Source organism: Marmota flaviventris, chromosome 8, assembly GCF_047511675.1.
Source record: "Marmota flaviventris isolate mMarFla1 chromosome 8, mMarFla1.hap1, whole genome shotgun sequence".
Classification (NCBI taxonomy): Eukaryota; Metazoa; Chordata; class Mammalia; order Rodentia; family Sciuridae; genus Marmota; species Marmota flaviventris.
In genome coordinates, this window is record NC_092505.1 from 25,757,176 (window position 1) to 25,778,492 (window position 21,317).

The window sequence follows — 21,317 nt, forward strand, 5'->3', positions numbered from 1 at the left end:
TTTTAAAATGAATTTTAAACTATGAAATGTACAAAACCTTAATTAAAAAAAGAACAAAAATTCTCATTAGGAACTCTAAAAAAATAAGATACAATTCAATTTCTAAAAACACAAAAATTTTAAGAATACAAAAAATTAAATATACGCAACTACTCAAGAGATTGTTTTAAGTTTTGTAATCTTATTATCAATGTCAACAGAGAATGGTAAAAAATTATGACAACTGTCATTATCAGAAAAAAAAAGTTTTTAAAAAATCAAAGTAATCAGGTAAGTACATTATAAAGAAAATTTTTCAAAATTGAGAAAATCATGGATGTCTACACATACAAATATCTTGTATTTTAGAAAAAGTTACAGAACTTTACTAAGGGTAAAGTTTTACTACAGGTTTTCTAAGTTTAAAAGAAAACATGTTATTCTTGATTTATTGTTATTTATTTTTCACATTTTACATTTTTTACATTCTCCTAATATGCACTGAAAATAACTTATTTGTAAATCTATGCCAACCTCAAATAAAATACCTCTTCATATTGAAAAAAATTATTTAAATGAGTAAAATACTATGAATAACAGTTTCCCAGTATATCCAAATAAATCCAACCAGACCCACAAAAGCCAATTGTGGGTATCTTGATTGTAATGCTTCCCTAAATCTGCAAGGAAATATATACAAAAAATTTTCTTCCCACCCCTACAGCAATTCCTAAGATCAAGGAAGGAGAAGTACATAAGTAGTAGTCTACTGCTAAAGCTCCACATTGGGTCTGGGGATGTAGCAAAGTTTGAGAGCATTTGCCAAGCATGCAGGAGGCGCTGGGTTTGATCCCACCACCAAAAGAGAAACACACACACACACACACACACACAAACACACAGAGTGGAGAGAAGTGAAGGGATACTACAATCCCCAAACTAATTTACAGACAAGAGCATATTAAAACCTTGCTTTCCCTTGTGTTTAACACAATCTAAAAGAACACAACCCCAGCCCACTTTCAGTTCTATCATGGCCACCAAAAAAAAAGAAATGAATAAAAGATACTTACCTGAATAACAGCACTAAACCAACAAGTATTGCCAACATTTTTTAGCCCAACAGGAGCTTTGTCCTGCCTTTTTCTATCATAAGGGTTTCGAGAATCCCTCCAAACTTCTGTAGGGGTCCTCTTCAAACATGCTTTATTTTCTGCTATGCTGGCTTCAAGAACTCTTAAGCAAAGAGAGAAGATGATTAAAAAAAAAAAAAAAAAAAAAGGTATTATATAATCTATAGCCTAAGCAAAAGCATAATAACATAAACTTTTAAGCATTTTGATGCTACTCAAACTCTGGATAATGTGCCTGGGGAAGTAACAGTTAATGCTAACTTTACTCAGGCAAAGGTTAGTTTTCTTGAAAAGGCATAGTGGTGGCAATGCCAACAGAGCACGTGCAGATTTTTTTTTTCCCCAAGAAAAAGAAAATTTCAAACTCAAAAAGATAGTACTATGCAACAAAAAGCATATTATATTGTGTTTCAAAAAATTAATGGCTTAACACCAGGAATATATCACCTAGATAAATCTTCTGATCAATCACTGAACTAAAGTACATATTTACAATATAATAACAACTTTTTATAACAATTAATCTGAATCATCACAAAAATAAAAACTAAACAAACTACACTTTTACCTCTCTATTAAAAAAAAAGATAAATGAGACAAATTATCATGTTCCTTTCAGCTCTAAAAATCTCTGTAACTCTGTGACAGCTAAATAAAGAAAAAGAAAACATATGGTCACTTATTAACCCAAAAGTTACTTATTAACCTTTCCAAAATAAACTCACCTATGGAATATGTTAAATGCAGTTCAGCCAGGCAAAAGCAAGGCTACTCTTTCTTTAATGATGTCTTTCTTGCTTGTAAGGATGCAACAATGTATCTACAACCATGCCTAATTTCCACATACAAACTAAACATCTGTATACTCCAGAAGTGTGTTACTATTCTAATAAATATAAATAACATTAAAGGGTCTCAAGCTATTTTGTGTTAATTACAAAAACCTCAGCAAAAATGAGTTTTTCCGACTTTTTTGGATTCTCCAGAAAACTTCATTCACTCTTCAGTCATCTTTATCTAAAGAGATTTTGTCTCACCCAAATAAGTGGCAAAATAATATACTTTTATATCTAACAGTGGTATTTACAAGATGACATTAAATAGTAGGATTCCAAAGTTATCTTTATTTGGAATAACTTATGTAAACATGGAACAGTCTCTAAAAATGAATAAAACATAAAAAATGGGTAAGTATATGTTAAAATGTAAAGATTAAACTAAACACATTTATTTAAAAAGTGAATTTACATTTCCATCATATTTAAGATGCCCAACATTAGCAGCAGTACTCTTGGCCCCCAAATCAACTTTTACTTCCAACTCCAGACCCCATACTTTTTCAACAAAAGACAACAGAAGTCCTGTGGAGGTATTTAGATGAATTGGGACAAAAGAAAATCAGAATATACCTACAATATCCACAGATACCAGAAAGCAAGTTTTCAAGAACACAAGGGTGAGATAAAAAGCCAAAGAACCAACCTCAGAAAAAAAAGTTTTGGTCAAATTGTGTAGTTCAGCATAATAAACATAAAAATAATAATAATCAACCAGAACAAGGTGAATTTGTACACAGAAACTAATTTATGCTCAAAAGAGAAAAGTTAATGCACGGTATACAAAAATAACTGTACTACAAATGGCTTTTGTATTTAGAAAGTGTATTTCACTTTTTTATTGACTTTTATTAATGGAAGTGTTTCCACTGAAAATTTTGGTTTCTTTTTTAACATATACATATGTATACATAAAATAAATCTATTTGTATTCTGGTAAACATGCAGGAAATTTCTGAAATCAAGACAAACAATACCACAAGCAAGAAAGTACAACCAGTACTAGTGATCATACATGAGACAGATAGAGTGCCCAATAATTGATTAGCATTGGTGGACATATGCAATAACCATTTAAAAGGAGAATTCTAAAGCATATTCTAAAAATATAGACTGGTCAAAATATAGGAAAATTAAGTTTAATCTTGAATCTCCTATTAGACAAACTTCCACTACTCTATTCTAACTACTGATTATAATAAAATATTAGCAAAAAACAAATCTTCTGAATGCCAACAGATGAGATCACACATATAATGAATAAATATATATATACAAAAAATGTATATATATATAAATTGTATATATTTATATATAATTTATATATTTAAATATTTAAATATATATTTTATATATATATATATATATATATATATATATATATATATATATATATATACAGGTCATATATACATTAGTTATAGAAAATTTGAGGGACAGAATTTCTGTCAAATAAACCCAATCTGCAAAACTTAAAATTTATATATGAATTACAGAAAGTAATAATAGAATGGAACTCAGTCTAAGATGAAATTGAGCAAAACTAGATCTTATATTTTTTATAAGCATCAACCACCCAACCAAAATCTACAACCTAGACTGCCCGGTGATCAAGTTTTTTCTTTTAATTCCAGATCTGGTTAAGATTACTAAGCCCCAGGAAGTTTTCTAAAACCATTTTAGATACAGTTAATTATCTTGTCTCCTTCTTGTGTACCTCTCCCCACACCACTCCACGCCCCCCCCAAAAAAATATATGGGATATACAAACAACAAACAGTGCAATGTGAATATTATATTAAATAATGAGATAATGTGTAGGCTCTTTAGTTCCCTTGCCCACACTCTTCTCCCACTGGGTCATGGGAGAATGTATGGCTTCAAATGTACTTTCTAAGATTACCAAGCTGCTTTCTTAAATTGTGTTATACTGTTCTGCAAAGAAAGTTGGAAGAAAAAGGAGGATAGTGATATAAACCAAGACACCACCTTCCTAGCATTCCTACATAGTAAGTTCTTTACAGAGGTCAAATTAGGTACAAAATGTATTAGCCATTTGACTGGGGCTGGAGAGATGCTCATAATTGCTCACTGCTCCTCAAAGTCACCTAAGGTTCAAAAATAAAATAATGCCCATTTCCTAAACCATATTTATTGACATAGATACTGTTAATATTGCTCAATTTAGTCACAGTCTTATTATTCATTATAACAAAAACACAGGTTTTAAAGAAATAGGTTTATTATAATATTCCTTAGCCATCCCATAAGATAGAATTATGGTTCTCAATGTTTTCTTGGTGAAAGAAAACACCATTAAGTACATAAAAGAAGAAAGCCATAATTCTGTGATCTCCTTTACTTAAAGCTTTTAATACATTCACTTCTGTGTACCAGCATAATCTTACTATATGCTTCAGCAGGCTTCATCCTACCACCTCTCCTGGTTCCTAAAGGACTTTAAAAACACTGCACCAAAAGTATCTATTAATCAAGGAGTATCTCCCATTAGCATCTGAAAGACAGAAACAGGGATTTCTTTTTACCTCTAGACCATATATGATAACTAGAAGAAAGTAAGTTAGCTTGATTTTTTTTTTCTTTTAAAATTAAAAGCCAAACCTCTTTGCCCATGTGGTATTCTATTTCCAGATTTTCACGTTCTATAATCCAGTACTTTCAACATAAATACAAACTTTTATGAAGTGAAGTCCTACATAGGAGTTCCTTCCCTGGTCTTACCAGTGATACTTCCCAGTATAATGTATGCAATAGCTAGATTTCAGGCATTATAACTGACAAAGGGGAGAAAATAAATGTTGTAAATCCTAGAGAATTCAGAGAAAGCCAATAACAAAATGTTACATTCTGAGAGGCAAACTCATCATTCACAAATAAAAAATCCAACCCCCAGCACACATCATCTGCTTTCTTATTTTCTCAACACTGGTTGTGACCTTGACATCAATAGTAGAACAAGACAACAAAACATTTTGCTGTCTCTTTTCCTCTCTCACACAGTAAAGTTAAAAATATCTCACTGCAGCTTATCTAAGACTCTTGGTGAAGCATTACACTCATTGAAAAACATGCATCATTTAAGCTGCAAAAATCAATCAAAAATTTTAAAAGGAATTAAGGAAAGAAGAAAGAGAAAAACAAAAGGTAGAAACGATTTAAAAGAAATAATAAAGTAAGAACTTGTATTCTGATTGAGATCACACTAAACCCATAAATCAATTCAAGAAAAAGTGATGTGTTTTACAAAGATTGGGTTCTTCAAAATACCCGTGTACGCTCTTTAATGTATTTCAATGATATTTAATAATTTTTCTTATGCTTTTCAGCAGAAGCCAGAGCCCAACACATGCTGGACAAGCACTCTACCATTGAACCACATCCTCAACACAATAATTTCCTTCTTGAAAGTGCTTGCATATTTTTTATTATATTTACTTCTGATCTTTAAAAGATGTGTGTGGGGGGGGTAACCAGGATTGCCTAGACCTTTTTTTTATTTTTTATTTTGAGTCAGGGTCTTGCTAAATTACTTAGGGCCTTGATAATTTGCTAATCAATATTAATTTGTGATCCTCCTGCCTCAATTAGGATTACAGGTGTGGACCACCATATTTAGCTTTTTAAAGATTTATGAGTTATAAATGGTATCTGAAAACAGAAAGGAATATATAAATATATACACATATGGATATATTTTAATATAAAACTAAAAAAATCATATGAATGAAATCATATAATAGCTACTCTCTAATGTCAGGTTTCTTTCTCACATTTTTTAAGGATTCCTTCACATTTTTACAAGTAGTAGGAAACTATTTTCCATAGACTGCTTAGAATCCCATCATGTAAATATACCTGCATTGTTTAGCATTCTGTTCTTATAATATTTGTTTATTTCCAGGTTTTAATTACTATAAAAAATCCACTATAATTCTTTCTCATAGATCTATATTTAAGAGTGGAAAATGTTGAGTTTTAAAATAGCATATGTTGAAAGTCATTTAAACTCCACATTTCCCAAAATGCCACCATTATATATTCCTACCAGCAGTAGATGAGAGCTCTAGATGACCTGCATGTGCTGTCAGTCAGCCGTTTATACTGTGACAAAAATACCTGACAAAAACATCTTAGAGGAGGAAAAGTTTATTTTGAGCTCATAGCTTCAGAGGTTCTCTTTCTGTTAGGCCAAGTCCATCACTCTTGGCCTGATGTAAGGCAGAATATCATGGCAGAAGAGTGTGGCACAGGAAAATTGCTCAGCTCCTGGCAGCCACGAAGCAGGGAGAGAGAGAGAGGAGCCCGGGATAAAATACAATCCTCAAGGACATACCCCCAGTGACCTACTTCCTCTAGCCATATCCAATCTGCATACAGTTAGCACCCAGTTGTCCATTCTAATTATTAACCTATCAAATGGATTAATCCACCGATGAGGTTACAGTTCTCATGATTGAATCATTTCATCTCTGATACTGGATATCCTATTTCTAACAGCTGAGCTTTTCCAAACCATAACATGCTCTAATACTTGGTATTGCTGGTTTTTAATTTTAGCAATAATGATGAATACATTATGGTGACTGTTCTCTAATGACATGACTAGACGTAAACTTCTGATTGAGCTTGTACCATCCAGATCATCACTTACATTGTAATTTATCATGGTCCAAACAAGGAGATGTTCCACATTCATATACTAAGTACAAATCAAGGGACTCTTTCTGAAAAAGAGGCAATCACATGGGACATTGACTCCTGTCTAAAGCTGACACTAATTAGTGTCTCTTGTGGTGAGGGAGGTCAGAATGCTTAAGGATAGCTCCTTCCCACTCCTGACGAGACTACTTCACACTTTTGACCCTTTTTGACCCTTTTCCTTGGCGCCATTAATGGTACCTCACTGTTGCTGACTGACACTTGTCAAATTACAGTGCTGTTTTTCCAGACTGATCTGCAACTCCAGTCACAGTTTTGTGGCCTCTGAAATCAATGTCATTTTTTTTTTTTTTTTTTTTACTTTTCCAGACCATCTGCGTGATGCATCCTTAATCATAAAATGAACTAAAAAATGGGCTGATAGTATTCAGTGAGGCTTCCATGCTCCCTCCCATCTACAGGTAGCTGGTATTATTGAGCACCAGGAGGATCCTCAAAAATTAGTTTAACTCTGCCTCTCACCTATTCATAGTCCATACACCTTAAGACAATAGTACCTAACAGTTGCTTCCTAGGCAAAAATAAGAAACAGAAGAGTTTAAAAGACCTATTTTAACAATAGAATAACCCCTGATTATTCCTGGACATGATACTTTTTTTCTTTCCATAATGGTAACTGTAGTCTGTCCTGGTTGTTAAATATTCCAAGGTAGCTTCCAGACCAACTTAATTTCAGGTCATATATCTGGACTCTTCTTTTTGGTCTGAAAGTGTTTTAGTGCATAAAAATAATGTTCCCTCAGTTGAGTGCACAGTTCACTCAATTCCTCTTCAGTAAACCATGTTGGTCAAAGTGGGAGGCACAAAGAGTCCCTATAAATTTTATTAAAATATTTTTACTCCTCATATACTTGGTACCTACAGATAAAAGGTGAGATGCTACTAGAGGATGATTGGGGGGGAAAATAAAATTATAGTAACCACTGGAAAGGGATACAATGATGTTGCAACCACCACAATGTGGTAATTCAAGATGGGAACAGAGAGGACATTAATAATCTTTTTGTTTCAGAACTGCTTGTCCAAAAAGAAGAAAGAGCCCTGGCAAAACTCTCCCACATTGCTTCACTGAGTACAGAATTGTAACAGATTTTATTTTTTTGTAATTTTCTTTCCACTCAACAAAAATCATTTTATTATTTTCAGTAGTCCATTATTGCTGTTTAAATGTCTGGTTTTTGTCACTTTCACGGTTGCTACTTTGGGGATAATACTGTTTTCTTCCTCTGAATACTTTTAAGTTTTCTCAGTTCTGAATGTTTCAGAGTACCACTATAATAAATCTAGATATGGGCTTCTTTCAGTTTTCCTAATTAGGATTTATTGTACTTTGTGAAATTAGATTGTTGTCATTTTCATATCTGTAAAGTTCTCAGTGATTACTTCTTTATATTTTGCTTCAGGCCCATGCTCTCTTTTTCGATGCACCAATTACTGTTAGACATACACTATTCTCCATGTCTTTTAACCTTTTCCTATAGTTTCCATCTTTTTAGACATATGTGTTTAAAGTGGTTATAATTTCTTCTTATATATCTTCTAGCCTTCTGATGTGTTCTTCAGCCATTTCTTTTATTAAAGCTATGTTCTGGTTTTATTTTACTTTATTTATTCTAATTTTCACTTCAAAAATATATTTTTCTGGTGTTTTTCAAATGTGTTAGGTCATATTTTTAAATTTTTCAAAATTTCCTTAGAAAATTAAAGCATTGGTCACACTATCTGAGTACATGGGTAAATTTTCCCTGCCTCTTGTTTCTATTAATTCTCATACTGACTTTTTTCCATGTATGTTTGGTAATTTTGGCAGGTAATGCTTTTAGAGCTCCAAAAGTTATTAGCGGGTATCTCTGGGGTCTAGGACAAAGACAGCTAGAAAGAAAATGTATTTTTGATACTGCCAGGACCTAGAGAAAATACCATTTAAAATTAAAATCCCAAGATTGTGATTTATTGTACCACTAAAGTGACACAAATTTGTGAGAGACCAACTTTGCACGTGACTGAGTCACTCCCTGGCTGGATGATTGAGGCTTCAGGTGGCAGATGCCTCTAGATGTCCGGCCCTTCTTGGGTTCCAGGGAAGGTGTCTTCCTGCATGGGCATGCCTTCCTACAGCCCCATGGGTGGAGCTATGCTCACCTGTTTCTTTGTAATATTACCCCTTGCCTTGTTTGGGATAGAATGTTCCATGGAAACACCTTTTGTGTGTCCCCTTATCTTACTGTGCCCTTGGGTGTGGACTACCTAGATGTCAGTCAACCTGCTGACATCATGAAGCTAGACTCAGCCCCCTGAAACCTGACACCTTGCCTCATTTGAATAGCTTCTCCTCAATAAAAAGGGTCAGCATGTGCTTGTGGGCTTTCTCTCTCTCTCTCTTTCTGTGGACCCTTAAGGTCAGAGGAGCAGTCACAGCAACCCCAAAGAAAAAGGTATTTCTGTCTCTTGTGTGGTTATTTCACACAGCCCAGTTAGCCCAGTTCCCCTGGAGTGACCCCTAAGTGTTTTAGTCACAAACAAAACCTGGCACAAATTTTAGCTATAAAAATCACAGTAGAAGTTGTCAGGGGCAAATTCCATCAAGAGCACCCCTCAAAGCTATGGAAAATATCTTTGTAATGTGCCTGTGGTTACTGAGGGAAGGAATACTTCTGATTTACCCTTACTGGGAATTATGTCATCCTTTGACATACAATTGAACAAGAGAAATAATCTCCTATTAAGCTGTCCATCTTATTTTCAAAACGGCCTCTGACTTCTTTTTCCTCCACTCAACAATGATTCTAAAGCAAAGTTTAATTTTACAGATACAAGGCAAATTCCATCAAGTCAAAAAGTGACTTTCAGTGTTCTGCACTTATTTCTTCAGATTTCTGCTTTCACTGATTTGAGTCCTTGATATTGGTCTTTACTTAACAAATCATAATACATTTTTAAAAATTCAAAAATATTTTATATCCAACAGAAACCATATTGTTTCTTTCCAAAAGAAAAATTTGTCCAAGTACCCTAGTCCACCATTTCTTAAAAGTTGGAGGTTTGCTCTTTGCAATAATTTTATATAAAGTTAGCCCTGCCTTCTACCAAGCTATTTTAAAGTCATGCATGAAAAGCTATCTTCACAAGGACTATGCCATTGACAAAAAACAGTGCTAATGTAGTATATTAGTAAATTTCAACTACCTATAGTCCACTTTATGCCCTAGCAATATACTATGGGCTTGATGAGATTTTTCCCTCCAAGGATTGAAAGCTTGGGCCCTCATATCGTAATGTTGAGAAGTAAAAGCTAGGGCATAGGAGAGGGTCCTTAGATCACCAGGAACATTTTTCCTCAGAAGAGACTTAGGGACCCCAGTTTCTCTCTCAGGCTCTCCAATCTGGATACGTGATCTCTCACTCCGTATACCTCCCACACTGATGGCTTCTGCTTAAAGAGTATATTAAAATTTAAAAGACTAAAAATGAAAAACAATATTCTCTTAAGGAGTTTTTTTTCCCAATTTGTCAAAATTAGTATTCAAACAAAATATATATTGGTATGACTTAACATCAATTAGAAAGTCTTAATTCCTTTTACTTTTATTATGTACAACAGTATGCCACATGACATCATTTTGGTCAATGACAGATCATGTATTTAACAATAATGAGATTATAATGAAGATGAATAATTCCTACTGCCTCATGATCAGGTGGCCACTGTAATGCCATAACACAGGCACTACATGTGTGTGGTGACGCTGGTGTAAACAAACCAGTTGCACTGCCGATCCCATAAAGATCTAGTAGATACAATACATAATTCTTGATAACAATGACTATGATAGTGTTTTATATATTTATTATACTATATATTTTATTGTTATTTTATAGTGTACTTCAATGTAAAAGAAATTTTTACTGTGAAACAGTATGTTACATTAGGTTGACAGCAGCCTCATACTTTTCATATTTACTACACCTCTGGATCGCATCAAGAAGCCACACTGAGTGGTTGACCTATACCATCTAGGTTTGTGTAAGCATAATCCATGATGTACACACAGTCTAATGAAATTGCCTAATGATGAGTTTCTCAGAACCTATCTCCACAGTTAACTAGTACATGACAACAATTACCATATGTTACTTGAGAAAACAAGACAGAACTAATACTAAACTGGTATATAAGTTTTCAGACTTTTTCATATTTGAATGCTAATATAAAGTCATGTAAACAAAAATATACATATATGTATTTTATAACCTCTTTCACATAATAATCTTCAAATATATCCTCCGCACCTAAGGGAAAACAACTACATTTCTCCAAGTTTAAGTACTGTCAAGTTCTACAACTATTCAAAGCAATTATTTAATGCAATCATTTTTTTAAAGATAAAGCCAAATTTATTTAATTTTTCAAATCCTTCACAAAATAAGCAAAATTAAAATGTCCAAAGATAGTCTATGTCCTTTTTGGTTTTCATTTAAAATTACCAGCACTAAATATCAGTCACACTAGAGAGGGGGACAAGGAATTTTAAGTCTTTATCTTAAGATAATATCTTACACAAAGTAATTTCCGAAGAAACATATAGACATTAAAAGCATTACAAAAAAAAAAAAAAAAAATAAGTGTTTGCTAAATACAACAGTATTTTGAAACATCTCCTGCCATACAATAATCTCAGATTATTTATTAAAAATTATATTACTGATATCATGCCAAGGGTAATTATCTAAGAAAGCTGGTATGCTGTGCTACTAATAACTGTACTATAATAAAAAGAACAATGGAGTCATAAGACCCTTCTTATGAACTTGTCTTTGGAAACTCATTTAACTTATTGAAAGCAAAATATCTTCTTCAAAAAAATACCACTGTTTCGAAATAGCTGCTTAGAGAGTTATAGTTAGTTATGATTTAAGTTTTTCTTTTTTTTAAGTAAGCACTGCTTAGTGATAAAACCAAATTTATTTATTTAATCCTTAGGTTAAGCAAATTGTTTCGAACTAAAAAATTATATGTATTATATGAAAAACACATTTTATCACACATCTTAGAACCCTATTTCATGTACATATATATACACACACACACATATATACACACAATGATAGTTATATATATATATACATACAACTTTAAATATATATATAAATATATATATATAATATATATATAAACATACTATCAGAGTATAGCTCAGAGGTTGGCAATCTACAGCCTGTGTGATATATCTAGCTTGCTGCTTATTTATGTAAATCAAGATTTATTGGAAAACAATCAACTTTATTTATTATATTATACATTAGCTATGGTTGCTTTTGCAATACAACACCCAAGTTGAGTAGTTGTGACAGACACCATATAGCCAACAAAGCCAAAAATATTTACTATTGGCTCTTACAGGAAAAGTCTGCTGACCCTGGCTATAAATTATTAAAGTTGAATTAGGCAGTATACTCAAAAGGGATTTAGTGAAAGAAAAAAATATAAAAAAGATCACAGAACATTTAAATATACATCTAAATGTAATGCTGCATAATGGCATTCCAAAATCTTAGAAATCTAAGTTCAAATGCCAACAGTACTATAATATGAAAAGTTTACATAAAACATAAAAATAACACAGAAGCATATTAATGATTTATTTACAATAAAGATTATCATATTGCCTCTTAAAATTAAAGCAAATTATTACTTGTTATATACATTATTTTAATAATCTACTTTACACAGATTATGTTTTACCTGCTAATGGCTTGCTCCTCATCAGTTATTCCAGTCTCCCTGAATGCCCTGTTTGATTCCGCCAAACTCAAGGCAATTGCTCTCTGAAGATCATCTTTATCATCTCCAGTGAGATCAATCACATCTGAAAAGCAAAACTATCTTTCTCAAAAAAGTCATACAAAATTAAAAGTATTTCTTATCATGAAGATTTCATACCTAATATACCCTTTTAAACCAAAGTCATCACCAACTTAATTCTATTTATTTTATAGGAATAACTTATATAAAAAGAACACAAATACATTTTTAACTTGTACTTGGTAACTTAATGTTCTCATCTATAAAACAAACCTAAAGCAGTAGGAGCAGAAATATCTTTCACTATAGAAGAATCTCAGTATTTATTATGAAGTCTCTCATTAAACACTAGTAGGCAGAAAGATTACTGAAAACGTATTCTTTGAGGATGATTTCTTTATCAACAAAAATTGAAATCAGCACAAACACGTCTATTTTCTCTGAAGTTAACCAAATTACATACATATTAATTCTGTCGATATTACCATCTAGGAATCACCTATTCAATTATAACAACTAAGTCCTCAAAAACTTGTTTCAGGTATTAATTAACCATAAATAGGTGTAGGGGTGTGTGTGTGTGTGTGTGTGTGTGTACGCGCACATGTGTGCACACGCTTTAAAGTTGGAAACAATATGCCAAACCGTCAACAGTGGTTAACTCTATTGAAAATAGTCACTGGAGAAGAATGTGCAAGGAGCTTTAAATTTTGTGTTTTAAGCACATCTGAGCCACATGAATTATTTAATAAATATGCAGTTCTTTTGATTTAAAATGAGATTTTCATTTCTCCAAAACAAATATATAAGTGAATGAATATTCACCTTCTAACAAGTGAAAGCCTTGATGCTACATGCATTAATTCTTTTTTCCAAAGAATAAAAGCTACAATTATTATCACTTTCAGTAAAACCACTTTTAATCCATTTCCCCCAAATGCACTGGTCAATTAGAATAAGCAAATTATAAATACTCCCATTATCATTTAAACAATGATAGAAATAAATATGAAAGGAAAAAAGAATGAAGTATATCGTATTTGTGTGGTTGTGATTATGCTTATCTGTGTTTTGCATTCATTTTGCATGTTTGTATTTTAAACATTTTTAAAATTTATTTTCTTGATAATTACATAGAATTTTACAAGAGACAAAAGGGAAAGCATGGAAGAAGTTACCTTCATTTTACCATATGGCAATAGTAATGTGTATGTGTGCAAGTGTGTCTATGTATTTTCTACATTTAATGAGAAAAAAAATAATATATACTGATGGTTCCAAAAGGGTACTTCTATTATTACCCATTTTTTTTTTTCTAAACAGCATTTTACAAGAATATTTAAAATAGTAGAAAGAAATAGCTGGCCATTAGAAGGTGGTGTTTTTTTCCAAATGTCCTTAAAGAATAAATCCTCATGAAAATAAAGGACTTCCTAAAATTCAATCAAGTAAAATGTAGAATACAACAAAGTAATTGAAATGATGTAACACTTTACCTATGCCAATAGGCCAAAGGTTTCATGAATCTGGCTTCAAGAACCATATTCACCCAGACCAGAGCTAAAAATGGAAGCAGATATCCAATCTAGCTTAAATTCTGATGAAGCAGGGAAGAGTTACAAAATGCATTATGACAAAGAGAGCTACTATGTTGCTTATTAAAATGCCTAGAATATGGGTAAGTAAAGAGAAAATAATGTACAGGAAATTCAAAGAGAAGAAGAAATACCAGTTTTAGGGATATGATCAATTACTCCTCAGACTCCATTCTCTCAATCTTCTAGTGCACTTTTTTTTTTTTATTTTATTTTTGGGGGGAGGTGGAGAGTAGAGGAACAGAGTTTCACTTAAGTTGCTTAGGACCTCACTAAGTTGCTGAGACTGAGGCTGGCTTTGAACTTACCACCCTGAACTTGCCTTAGCCACTGAGTCACTGAGATTACAGGTGGATACCACAGCACCCAGCTAGTTTAGAATATTTTCTTTAACAACAAAAAATGAATAAATTAAAAAAGTATACCTTCCATATTCACCTGCAATTAAGATTTGGGAAAAGATTTAGGTTACATCAGTTGGATGCACTAACATGAGATTTGAAAGGTAGAAGCAAAGGTACCGCCATTATTTTGCAGCTTCAGGCTGTTTTCTTCAACATTATTTGACAGTTGTAGGCTTTTCCACAGTAGCATTCCTATATCATCCAATTTACAGCTTCAACAATGTCAAGTGAGTAGAAGTGGCAACCAGACTTGGCATTCCAGGATCCAGGCATTGCTCAGTGGTAGTTACCTAATCCTGGCTTTCTGTTTCCTAGGCTACAGCTGCAGAACTTATTTACTTGAACACAGCAGTCCTAGAGGCGTCTTCCTAACTGTGATACAAGGAACAGCTTCTCTGGCTGGTCAATCCCACATGGAACTGGAAGTCATTTCAGAAAACTAAGATACAAATCCCTCTCTCCAGTTCTTCCAGTGATTTGTTAGTAATGTAATCCCCTGCATTAAATTCCTGCTTTGAAAGTACCTACAATTTTTAGTGCTTCATGACTGATAAACCAAATGACAGCAGAAACTCATTTAGAAATAGCAAAAACCTAGACTAATAGCTTTTCATGACTTACGAATTACAATCCAAGCAACACAGAAGGAAAAACAAGACTAGATTTTTTAACCAATTTCATAAATGTGATAGTTGAAACTCTGAGAAATGAAGTACTTTATAATGACAGAGAATGGTGCATAGGCTTCCAATTTATATCTTCTAACTTTTAAACCCAATAGTCTTTCTACCTTACTAGCAGTTCTCCAAGTGTGGTCCATTGATCCTTGGTGTCCCAGGGTCCCCGTGACACTTTAAGGAAGGAATGGGGAGCTCCTTAAGTAAACAGAATACTAAAATGTTATTTGGCTTTTCTAATGTGGCTATATTTGTACTGATAATGCTGAACAATAGTGGATAAAACTACTTCACCTTAGCATAAATCAAGGAAGCAGCACCGGGTTATGGGAGTGTGTGGAAATAACTTTGTATTACTCAGAAATAAGCACACTTACTGTTTAAAAATAAATACACAAATGTCAGTTTCTCTTAAGAATTACAACCTTAATAAAAAGACAAAAGAAATTTTCCTAAATCTCTAACTTTGATTTATGTGGGTTTTTTTAATTCCACACGAACAAATATTAAAGATGCATAAAGTACTTTGGGCTGGTATATGCAAAGTATGTATGCTGTTGCGATAGGAAAATGGAGCATACAAAAACGAGTACAATTGCAAACTGAACAGTTGTTTTGAAAGAGAGATATTTAAAAGGGGGGCTGGAGCTGGAGCTCAGTGGTAGAGCACTGGCCTAGCATGTGTGAGGCACTGGGTTAGATCCTCAGGACCACATTAATAATAATAATAATAATAATAATAATAATAAATGAAGATATTGTGTCCATCTACAACTAAAATTTTAAAAAATTAAGATATTAAAAAAAATAGACCATCAGAAGGATAGGAATATCTTTCAAAAATGCAGGAATGTTCATCAGATGGGAAATGAGAATACTGCCACCATTAACCTCATTCATTCAGCTTCCATCAGATTACATTCTCACTATTCATTTCATAGGTCAAACATACTCCTGCCTCAGGCCCTGGACTGCGATGAACTTCTCTCAGATAGCCAGGAGGTTTTCCCTTCCCCACATCACTTAGGTATCTGTACCAATGTGACCTTATCCAAGAGGCATTCCCCCTAACACAAGACCTAAAATAGTACATCTTATGCTCAACCCATAACCACACCCCTCTAATATCTCTTTGCCCAGCTCTGTTGTTCTTTGTGAACGTTCTACCACCAGATATTTCTTGTTTAATGTCTTTTTCCTAGGTAAACACATTTTTTTTAATTGCCTATCAAAATATCTATAATATATATCAGGTAACCAATAAGTATGTATTAGACAAATAAAGGTTAATAGCTAGATTATGGAACAGAAATAAAAACTAATGGGTTATCTGTACAGTGGCACTAATAAGAAGACTTGAGAATATAACCTCTAGTCATCCAAATATTTTTAAGAGAGGATAAATAGGGTATTGCTTTAAATAATACAAGAATAAAGATATAACCAATATGAATTTTGTTTCTCACCCACTGATGCCTCCCTACCATAACTGATCAGCTTCCTTAAGATATTCCTACTTTTTTACTCTTCTCACTGCTAAATTCAGATTCTCTAAAACAGTATTGCCTAAAAGAACTTTCTGTGATGTTGGAATGTACTATTTTACATGTACTGCTACTAGTATTAAAAATTTAATACTCGTGTGAGGAACAAAATTTCAATATTCAATATTATTTAATTTTAATAGCCACATGTGACTGACTAGTGACAACTAAACTGAATAGCTCTACTGTAGAAAAATTTAGTTGTTTTCAATGATAGCTGCTAAAATTAAAATAGCAGCATCACAAGACAAGTAAGGAAAGAAAGCGAAATGAGCTCCAAGAGAGCCATTCCAGAATTGTGTCATTATTATTATTACTATGATTTTCAACTTGGAGTGAAAAAAAAAAATGGAAGTAAATATTCCATGTTCGTCAACAACAAGTACAAAGGCCCATGATTCTCATTCTATCCTAAAACTAAAGAAAGATAAAGTGGGCAAATCAGTTCAAGACCAGACTTGGGAAACTGAGTAAGACCCAGTCTCAAAAACAGAAAGATGGAAAATTTAGAAAGTTTTACAAGTCATTCTACCGTTCACATCTAATAGAATGTACTTAATCAGTCTGAAGCACCTAATCACATCTAATAAAGTAACTTTCAGGGCTGGGGTTGTAGTTCAGTGGAAGGGCCTTGCCTAGCATGTGTGAGGCACTGGGTTTAATTCTTAGCACCACATATAAATAAATAAAATAATGGTCCATCAACAAGTAAAAAATATTTTTAAAATAAGTAACTTTCGTATCATTTAGCATCTTATTAAAAGATTAACCTTGACTGTTGGCAAATCATCAGAACAGTTTTATACTTCAGAAATTTCCATGAAAAGAGATAATTTTCACTGCATAATTTTTTTCTATATGAAGTGACTTGTTTAACAAATTTGTAAATGGAAAAAATATCAGTGTTCAATAATAAAAATCTTTAACTGCTTGATGTAAATGATTATCCTCAGTAGAGATATGAACACTAGAACTGGATCTATTTACTACTTGTGCTTTAAATCATTATTTTTATGGCCAAGCAATGGAACCATAACCAGAATTCTAGGTTAAAGCCTCCAGGTTTCCCTCACATTGAATGTAATCTTTCAAATAAATCAAGTTGTTTAGGGTGAAAAATACAAAGAATTTAAATTTTTGAAGGGTCTACCACTTAACATTGATTCCAGTGTGTTACAAAAACACACAGTTTCTCTAAAACTTAAGTCAATTATGTGGCATTACTTTTGTGTTAAAATTACCTACCCAAATCCCTCTTATCTTTTGATCCATATTTTGATTGCTCAATTGTAGTACATCTTGTTCTGGAGGGCATATATTGTTTTTTTTTTTCCTGTTTTAAAAAAGTTCAAAAGAATTCAATGGTCATGAAATAAAGAATATTTCTATCAGATTTCAAATTGGGCAAAAGCCTTGTATGGTCATGTCTGTGACAGAGTTTGCCAGGACACAAAACCTTCACAGAATTTCTGCTCTCACTATTAATTACACCCATAATATTCAACACCCTGCAATCAGCCTCATTTCCATTAGTACCTTACTATAAAACTCCAACATAATTTTATTCCCAATGTAAGCTGGGAGCAGGAGATACTCATTGAACAAATCTGCATTATCCAGTCTGAACAGGAGATCCAAGCAATGAAAAAGAGTTCCCCAAGATTTGCATGAAATATGTTAATTATATTACAAATGAATTGTATCTTTTCCTAGAATCCAACACAACACAGAAATACAACACAGAATGTTACCAAAATAATATAAAGATGCTGGATGCAATACTTCTAAACTCCTCAGTATGCAATATATAAGATTTCCTTGAAATATTTCCTTTCTTTCTCTAGAATGAGAGATAATAATGAGTTTAAAAGGCATAAGATTGTTTTACTAACAACTGAAAACGTAATTACTTCTTCAATATTAAATGAAAGCTCACAAATGTAAGTGGCCTTCAAATCAAGTGACATAATTTACAAACTGCCTTTGATCTATTAAGATAGGTATAAATAAAAGTTTCTCCACAATCCCAAAATATGACTTTCAGGAAATATTGAATCAAAAACTAAAGTTTTCAAACTGGGAATGTAGCTCAGTGGTAGAGCACTTGCCTAGCATTCATGAGGCCCTGGGTTGGATCCCAAATACTGGGGGGGGAAGGGGGGGGAGAACACCTAAATTTTTCTAGTCACCAAAGAAACAAGTTTCATTCCTTCTAAAAGAGACACTAATTTGTAAACAGTTTTTATTCCAACAACAAGGAAGCATATTATTCAGTATACAGAATTTTTATTTGAAATTAACAGATGTTTTTACAGCACTGCTACCAACAGATGGCATGCTTTCAGTCACCATGATCTACTTATTCTTTCGCCTTGACTATAGGAAAGATTTTATACTAGAAGAAAGAAAAAACTTACTGAAATCAAAACCCTGCCACACCTAAAAAAATTAAGTTAAACCATGGCTAACTTTCAAATAACATGTTTCACATAAGTTTGGGAAAATGCTCAAAGAAAGGTTTTTTTAACCAGAACAGTCCCTTGAGAACCTCTTCATACACTGATCATTCTATTACTCTACATCCCATCAGCACCTTCTGTAGATTTTTAATAGATGCCTGCATTTAAATACATATTTATTTGTAACTATATCCTATCTTTCCTTCCAATATGTAAATCTCACTAATACTTCTAAGAAATAAAAATGCACACACACGAAAATACGTCATTAGTTCTCCACAATAAGTGCATAGCAATTTAGAACTGTATTCTGATAATGCTTAAACAGTTACTAAATCAAAATATTTCCTAAAGACAGCTATACTCCTTAGAATTTTATAAAACATGGTATTATATGTTAAATGGAAAAGTATTATAATTCTATTAGAGATTTTTTTCTAGTTTGACACTAATACTATAATACAATCACCATATTAAGGTGCTACAAGCTCGCTTCCCAATAATCTCAAAACAACTTTATGAATGTACTTATCCCAATTAGCATCCTGGCTAGAAGGATAACATATTTTAACACACACACACACACACACACACACACACACACACACACGAGCAAGCAACTTACTCAAATATGGCAATCAGTTGAGATAAAATCAGAAAATCCATTTCTCTACCTTTTATCTTCAGTGGAAAATAAAATTACTTAATGAAGATTTTTCAAGAGATACATATATCAAAGAAAAAATTTTAATTATCAGAAAATGAAACACATGCCTTTTGAAGGTTGTCTTCTTTTAAAGGTGCCTATTCACTTTTTTTTTTTTTTGTCCTCTAAAACATTTTCACTATTTCTTATCCAAAGTTTGGAAGTGGTATTTAGTACTTGGCTTATGTAATATTTTCTCACTTTTACATAACAAGTAACATATCTTCTTTTGTTCATGAAATTCTTATACTTTGAATTTTCCCTTTAAAACATATATTCTATTTATGTCACAAATTGTACCATCTGTATTAAGAGTTCACAGCCATCTTTTTAAAATCTTTTTATCCTTTCAACTAAAACACTAAATGCTGTTTAATTTCCTGTTTGCTTTACTTTAACCAGAAGTCGTCCTTTTATTTTACTATTTTTTTTTCTACCCCTAAGTCCCAGAACCTAGAGAGAAATGAGGCGTTATTCAGATACTAATTCCTCTTTTATTATTATCATTTCGTTTTTTCCAACTTTTTACAGCAAACTTCTCAATCATATTTTCTTTCATTGTTCTTAAAAGAGACTTTCTACAAACACTACAAAAAAATAATTCAATGAACATGTATGAACATCAACAATGTTCAAGCAAATAATTTTGAAATAATAGTACTCATTAGACAGAAGCATGTTCTGGATGATGCAGAAAAATCTGATATAACCTTGAGGCCAGGGAAGCAGCAAGCATCTTTAACTATCTTAAGACCAGAAGAAATTAGGCTAAGGAGGAAAAAGTTAAAAGAAATTTCTGACAGAAGGAAAAGCAAGCATAGAAACAAAGAAATTAAATGGCTCTTGGTGTATGCAAAATTCAAACCATTATTATTATGACAATGTAAAATAGGAGGACAAAACAGCAAAAAAAATAAATAAAAATGAGGCTGGAGTTTACATGGGGCCAAGACACAGTTTATCTCAAGCTGGGACACAGCACCTGGGTCTTTCACATATGCAAAACTTTTCCCATCATCTATTAACTGCGTGAGATAGGATAGAATGGGTGGTTTCCTAACTTTCGATAAGTGTAGAAATAAAATCAGAAGTTCTCTTTGAATACATGTTACTAATCAAACTTCTCAAACCCATATGCTTAAAACTAAATGCTTACATTACATATATACATGGAATATGTAATGTATATTGGACAGGAATGACATGGTATGACTCATATTTTAAAAGGTTGACTCTTTCTGTAAATTAAGAACAGGTGAGAAAGGGCAGGAGAAGGGAGTCCATCATAACTATCATATTAAATGTGGGACATGACAGATGGAGGATAAGGATAATTCTAAGATTTGAAGCCTAAGCAACTAGAAGAATGAAGTCCTATGTAAAATCTTCCATAGGTGCCTACTTATGTATGTATGTATACCTGTCTCCCCAAAATACCCCT

At 32.7% G+C, this 21,317-nt stretch overlaps 1 protein-coding gene across 2 annotated transcripts in view; it reads right to left on the reverse strand.

The window, feature by feature from the left end:
• Window positions 1-21,317, reverse strand: part of Usp25 (ubiquitin specific peptidase 25) — a 135,698-nt gene that overhangs the window by 83,850 nt on the left and 30,531 nt on the right. For both annotated transcript variants that reach the window (XM_071615121.1, XM_027929101.3), the window contains exons 4-5: window positions 12,432-12,555; window positions 1,053-1,215 (exon numbers count right to left, since the gene is read on the reverse strand). In XM_071615121.1, the coding sequence (XP_071471222.1) occupies window positions 1,053-1,215; window positions 12,432-12,555 (287 nt within the window). The remainder of the gene's footprint in view (window positions 1-1,052; window positions 1,216-12,431; window positions 12,556-21,317) is intronic.